The sequence below is a fragment of the Rhincodon typus genome, chromosome 35 (genome assembly GCF_021869965.1).
Source record: "Rhincodon typus isolate 14 chromosome 35, sRhiTyp1.1, whole genome shotgun sequence".
NCBI lineage: Eukaryota > Metazoa > Chordata > Chondrichthyes > Orectolobiformes > Rhincodontidae > Rhincodon > Rhincodon typus.
Genome location: NC_063366.1, coordinates 17,875,685 through 17,882,291, shown reverse-complemented (window position 1 = coordinate 17,882,291; position 6,607 = coordinate 17,875,685). Strand labels below are relative to the sequence as shown.

The window sequence follows — 6,607 nt, the reverse complement described above, 5'->3', positions numbered from 1 at the left end:
AAGGGTCTAGGCCCGAAACGTCAGCCTTCCTGCTCCTCTGATGCTGCTTGGCCTGCTGTGTTCATCCAGTTCTACACCTTGTTTTCTCCAGCAACTTCTGTTTTTGTTACTGATTCACAGCATCTGCAGTTCTTTCGGTTTGTACACTTTTAACTATAATTAACCCAGAATTCTTTCAATTGACTTACCTCAGGAACTTGCAGGCATCTCAATCGACACATTTATCTAGACTTTAAAAATTCCAGTTTCCAAGCTACAATTGCTGTTTCTTAAAAACTGGGCCCAAAAATTCCACCTGAAGTTTGTCAGGCCAACAATATTGACAAAAGGATGCACGGCAGGACCCTGTGGAATTCCCAAAATGTGGATCCACAATGTTCAAATTCCCAAAAGGTGAATCCCCAACACCCTGCACCAGCTCCCCCAACTCTGAGGTGGATAGATTCTCAACAAGCAAAGGAGTGAAAATGTATCTGCAAATTATACACAAATGTGGATTTGAGGTTACAATCAGATCAATCATGAGATCTCTTTAAATAGCAGATTGGCTTTAAGAGGCTGAATGGCCTACTCTTGTTCTCAACTTGCATATTCTTAAAGCGGAATTCATGGAATCCCTACCGTGTAGAAGCTGGCCACTCAGCCCATTGAGTCTACCCTGACCCTCTGAAGGTTATCCCACCCAGACCCTATCCTATCCCTGCATTTCCCATGGCTAACCCACCTAAGCTGCACACTACAGGCAATTTAGCATGTCCAATTCACCCTAACTGCACATCTTTGGACTGTGGGAGGAAACCCACACAGACACGGGGAGAATGTGCAAACTCCACACGGTCACCCGAGGCTGGAATTGAACCCAGGTCCCTGGCGCTGTGAGGCAGCAGTGCTAACCACTGAGTCTTCTGTGGAGGATCAACGTTGAGATGATACCAGACCTCATGGGCGAAGACTTAGAACTGGCTGGCACAGTGTACAAACCCCATTTAAGATGGAAATGAGGAGGAAGCTCTTCCCTCAGAGGATCGCTAACCTTCTTCATTCTCTTTCACAGTCACTGAACATTTTCAAGCCTGAATTAGACAAGTCTGTGATGGACAAGTGAGTTCAGGGCGATGGAGATAGACAGAAATGTAGAGTTAAGATCCCAATCAGATCAGTCACCATCTTAGTGACTGGGTGACAGGTTCGGAAGCTGACTGGCCTACTCAAGAAGGATAACCTGTTTGAGAAGGACAGCAAAGATAAATGATGATGTGGCTCAGTGGTTAGCACTGCTCCCTCATAATGCCGGAGGACCCAGGTTCGATTCCATCCTCCATCAACTGTGGAATTTTCATGTTCTCCCTGTGTGTGTGGGTTTCCTCCCACAGTCCAGAGGTGTGCAGGTTAGATGGATTGGCCATGCCAAAGTGCCCAGGTTAGATGAGTTAGCCATTGGATGTGTGGGGTTGATGGGTGGGGTGCAGAGGGTCAGTGTGGACTTGATGGGACAAATGGCCTGTTTCTACATGTAGGGATCCTATGATTAAGTGTAGAAAGCCTTGCAGGCAGAAGCGGAGTGGATTGGTGATGGATTCCTTAAGAAAAAAATGCTGCCTCTCCCTGATAATCCATGACTTTCTCTGTTATCCCTATCTCTAAATATTGATCCAACATTGAGATCTGAGTCACTGGCCATGAATTATTTAGACCACCCCTCGCAACCTTTTTGAATAATGTTACAATATTCACAGGCCTTCAGTCCTCTGAAAAACTGCCTGTATCTAATAAAGATTGGTAAATGATCCTCAGAGTATCGATCAAATTTGTCTCCCTTCTCTTCGCTGGTTTATCATCAACTATCCCTTTATCTGTCGACCTTTTTCTCTTTCTGGGCTCTGTCTCTGCCAATCCGCTCACTCCTCCCATCCCCCACCGCCTCCCAAACCGCTGTCATCAGAACAAAATGCCACTTTTCCTGAACTGCTTCTCGTTCTGAAGCAGGGTCACTGGACTGGAAATGTTAACTCTGCTTTCACTCCCCAGATACTGCCAGACCTGCCGGGTTTCTCCAGCAACTTCTGTTCTTTCTTGTTTCCCATTTCCAGCATCTGCTGTTCTTTGCTTCAATTTTGCGGTACCCGCTGCATACTCTCTGTCTTCCTTTAGCAATCTAGAAGGGCAATTCTTCCAGCCCTGCTGACCTTCAAGGTGCTCAGACCCTCTGGTATTTCCTTGCTCAATGTGCTTATTTTATCTAGGCTTTCACAGTCTTACCCCTAAACTGAAAAAGCCACATCATGCCTCTCCATTGTGAAGATAAGGTATTCGTTCAGAAATCTGGCCACATCTTCTCTATTCACACACGTTATCATGCACGTCCCTGAATAGCCCAATTCTTTCCCTAATCATCGTCTTGTTCGTAACGCACTGATAAAACATTTTTGGCCTTTCCTTTATTTCAAGGAAATTCCTTTTCAATTCACCCCGCACTTCCCTAAATTCCTCTAAGCCACTTAAATGGTTACTTTTCCAAGATTGCCACGAGCTATATTTTTCTGCCTCATCGTAACCTGCCTGCTTTTGGGTAACCAGGGAGCTTTAGATATCATGGTACCACTCTTTCTCTGTGTGAGGACATGCCCACTCAGTGCCCACTTCTCAATGGCTCCCTCTGCCAGCCCACCTTTTCCAGATCATTTTTCAGCTTTGTAAAGTTTACCTTGCTGCAGTTTAGAACCCTTTACTCCTGTTCTAGCATTGCTCCTTTCCATAACGATGTTAAATCTAACTGCATTATGACCGGCATCTCTGTGGCAGCATGTTTGGCTCAGTGGTTAGCACTGCTGTCTCACAGCACCAGGGACCCAGGTTCAATCCCACCCTTGGGAGACTGTCTGTGTGGAGTTTGCACATTCTCCCCGTGTCTGCGTGAGTTTCCTCTGGGTGCTCCAGTTTCCTCCCACAGTCCAAAGATGTGCAGGTTAGGTGGATTGGCCATGCTAAATTGCCCATAGTGTCCACAGATGTGTAGGCTGGGTGGGTTAGCCATGGAAAAAGCAGGGTTATGTGGTGGGTCTGGGTGGGATGCTCTTTGGAAGGTCAGTATGGGAAGAATGGCCTGCTCCCACACTGTAGGGATTCTAAAACTGCCATCCAGATCTACTTCATCCATCTGCCCAGCCTCATTTCCCTTAAGATTAAATCCAGAAAGAATAACAATTATATTTCCGAGTTGGGATGGTGAGTGGCTTGGAGGGGACCTTCTGGATGGAATTAGTCGTGGGTTTAGAAGGTGCTGTCTGAGGATCCTTTGTGAATTGCTGCAGCGCACCTCGTAGACAGTACACACTGCTGCTACTGAGCGTTGATGGTGGAGGGAGGGGATATTTGTGGATGTAGTCCCAATCAAACAGGCTGCTTTGTCCTGGATAGTGTCAAGCTTCTTGAATGTTGTTGGGGCTGCACTCATCCAGGCAAGTGGGGAGTATTCCATCACACTCCTGCCTTGTGGTCAATCTTTGTGAGAGTCAGGGGGTGGGTTACTCACCGCAGTATTCCCAGTTTCTAACCAGCTCTTGTAGCCAATGTATTTATATGACTCATCCAGTTCAGTCTCTGCTAAACAGTAACCACCAGGATGTTGAGGGCTGGAGATATGGTGTGGCAATGCCATTGATCACCAAGAGGCGATGGCTAGATTGTCTCTTGTTGGAGATGGTTACTGACAGACATCTATAAGGCACAAATGTTTCTCATCTCGTTTAAGCCCAATCCTGAATATAACCCAGCGCTTGCTGCATTTGACCATGGAATGCCTTGATCGAATCTGTCTCCAGCACACTGTCAGGCAGTCCATTGAAGTTTCTGACCAATTGCTGTCTATTGAAAGGGTTTTTTCCCTCATGTTTTCGTCAGATACATGAAATAGTTGCCCTTGATGCCTGCATTCGCTCCCTACATACTCTGTCTGCACCTTTACAATTTTGGAATACTCACATCAAGTCAATCACAGCGAGAGCTGTTCATTTCTCAGCAGGAGCGATAACACAAGCAATAGTCACAACACGCACTGAGCTGATGGCACTGCTGGTCAATGTTGCAAGCGTACATCAGGAAGCTGCTTAGCACCCCACTGCTGTTAGTGTCAGGGTGTAGTTAGAATGAGAACGTTATTCACAAATGAGAATTACTGAGGCAAAGTACAAGGGGGTCCCGTGGGAATATTGTCTTAAAACAAAGAAATAATCTATTGGGAGGGCTTGACTCACCAGAAATAGGAAGCCAATGTGAAACGTTCTTGCTGCTGACACTATTCTCCAAGCTGCAAGTGTAGTTGCCACAATCCGACTTTTCAGCCCCGATGATAATCAACGTGCTGTTGTCCTGCAGGAGCCAATGGTGTTGGTCACTCATTACCAATTTTCCATCTTTCCACCAGAGACGGGATTCCACTTCCCCGACGGACACTCCACAGTTCAGCGCAATGGTGGCACCAAGGTCAGTTGAATTATTGCTGACTGAAGGCTCTGACAGTGCAACTGCGGGAGTGAGTGAATGAATGAATGAATGAGCGAACAAACAAATGAATGAACAAACAAGTCTGAGCGTGAGGACCTCACTGTATCATTGTACAACAGTGCAGTTAACTAACAGGGGCTCGGCCGTTAAAACGAGATGTGCTTCCTTGAGTGTGTCTCTGTGAAGGTATGGAAGACCAGCACTTGTGTCAATGGTCACCAACACAAGAAGCAAAGTAACACATGAACCTTCCAGCTGCTCAAGTACCTCCACCCTGAGAACATTTCTCCTACAGCTACAATACATTCCAAGGCACAAGAGTTATTTGTTTATTTAACGTGCAGCACTGTTTGCACACTCGATTTATGGAGACAGTTGGGTTGTCTACAATTTATTCTCCAGATTCTTTCGGCGGTCATATACACCTCCATCAACATTAGTGTCAACTGCCATTATTTAATCTCTGAAGCAGCGCCACATAGACAATTAGAACCATTCGCTTTGCAGTTTGTGGGATCTTGCTGTGCATATGGTGCCTCAAATGCGCTCTGCTGGGTCTAAAAGGAAAGATGGCGGACGGGGAGGAGTGGCGAGGCGCCCTTAGTATGAAAACTCCGAGTATGTGGAATTGACCTGCTGGATTGGCAGAATACCCTCCGGGAGGGATGAAGTTCTGAGATACATTGGAACATTGGACCTAAGAGCAGGAATAGAACCTTGCTCCATCCCTCAATAAGATCACAGCCAACAGGATCATCTCCCCTTTCCTATCTTACCCCACCCTCCCTCCTACATCCTCTCCTTCCCTCGACATCTCCTCCCTGCTCTCCCACCTATATGCCCCTCCCCAATCGAGGCAGTGATGGTTTGAAACATTGGCTGCTGGGGAATTCTCGGGAATTCTGTGCATCTGTCTGGGGAGCAGAAAGACAGGCCCAAGCCTCCAACAGACACTACAGTTCCTCACCCCAGGCAGCACTTACTGAGAACATTTAGTTGGAACACTTTGGTGGTATTTAAATTAATCTGCACCTCGTACAATCCACGGTCACTTTTTGTGACATTTTTTAACAGCAATGATCCATTTGAAGAGAAGAACTGAGATCGATACTTATAAAAATTGGTGAAGGTAGGTATGTTCGTCACACTATAATAGTCGAGAATTTTTGTCTTGGAGAATGTCCACTTGACGTGCTTGACATTTTTAAAATCTTCTTTGCTGAATCCAGGCAATATGACGGAAGATCCCATCGCTCCGAAAAGCACCTCATTTGGCTTCCGGGAATCGGGTTGACCTGGAGGGACAAGAGGAGAGAGAAGGGAATAGAATTATCCAAGAGGATGTGAGCTCTTCATTCCTCAGAACGTAGCAGGGCAGAAGCATAAATCAGAACATAGCACGGTCACATGACCTTTAAGATTATAAAAGTAGTGAGGTCATGCCGAAACTGTATAGAAGTTTGGTTATGCCACACCTGGAGTACTGCACCACACCCCACTAGAAGGATATGGTTGTATTGGAGGAAGTGCAGAGGAGGAGATTCACCAGGATGTTCCCCTTAGCTCTGTAGGCAGGTTGAAAAAGCATGGGCTTATTCGCAGGTTGAATAAGCAGGGGGGGGTGCAATGGCCTAGTGGTATTATCGCTGGACTGTTAATCCAGACACCCAGATGATGTTCTGGGGATCTGGGTTTGAATCCCACCACAGCAGATGGTGGAATTTGAATTCAATAAATATCTGGGATTAATAGGCTAATGATGATCATAAGTCCATTGCCAATTGTCTGGGGGGGACCCATCTGGTTCATTAATGTTCTTTAGGGAAGGAAACTGCCATCCTTACCTGGGCTGGCCTACATGTGACTCCAGACCCACACCAATCTGGTTGACTCTGAATTGCCCTCTGGGTAATAAATGCTGCCTAGCCAGCAATGCCCATATCCCGTGAATGAATAAAGGGGGAAAAAAAGGGCTGTTTTGTTTAGAGCTGAGGAAGGGGATCTGACAGGTATGCACAAGATGATGGGAGACATGGACAGAGTCAATAGTTAGCAGATTAACAGCCCCATTCAGGGAACCCACTTTGACCTCATTACAATCACT

The 6,607-nt window shown here is 46.3% G+C and overlaps 1 protein-coding gene across 1 annotated transcript in view; it reads right to left on the bottom strand.

Annotated features, from left to right (window-relative positions):
- Positions 1-5,806, bottom strand: part of LOC109922762 (hepatocyte cell adhesion molecule-like) — a 9,675-nt gene extending 3,869 nt beyond the window's left edge. Inside the window, exons 1-2 of the mRNA XM_048616650.1 lie at positions 5,487-5,806; positions 4,254-4,523 (exon numbers count right to left, since the gene is read on the bottom strand). Of these exons, the coding sequence (XP_048472607.1) occupies positions 4,254-4,523; positions 5,487-5,754 (538 nt within the window). The 5' untranslated portion in view covers positions 5,755-5,806. The remainder of the gene's footprint in view (positions 1-4,253; positions 4,524-5,486) is intronic.
- Positions 5,807-6,607: the final 801 nt, after the last annotated feature.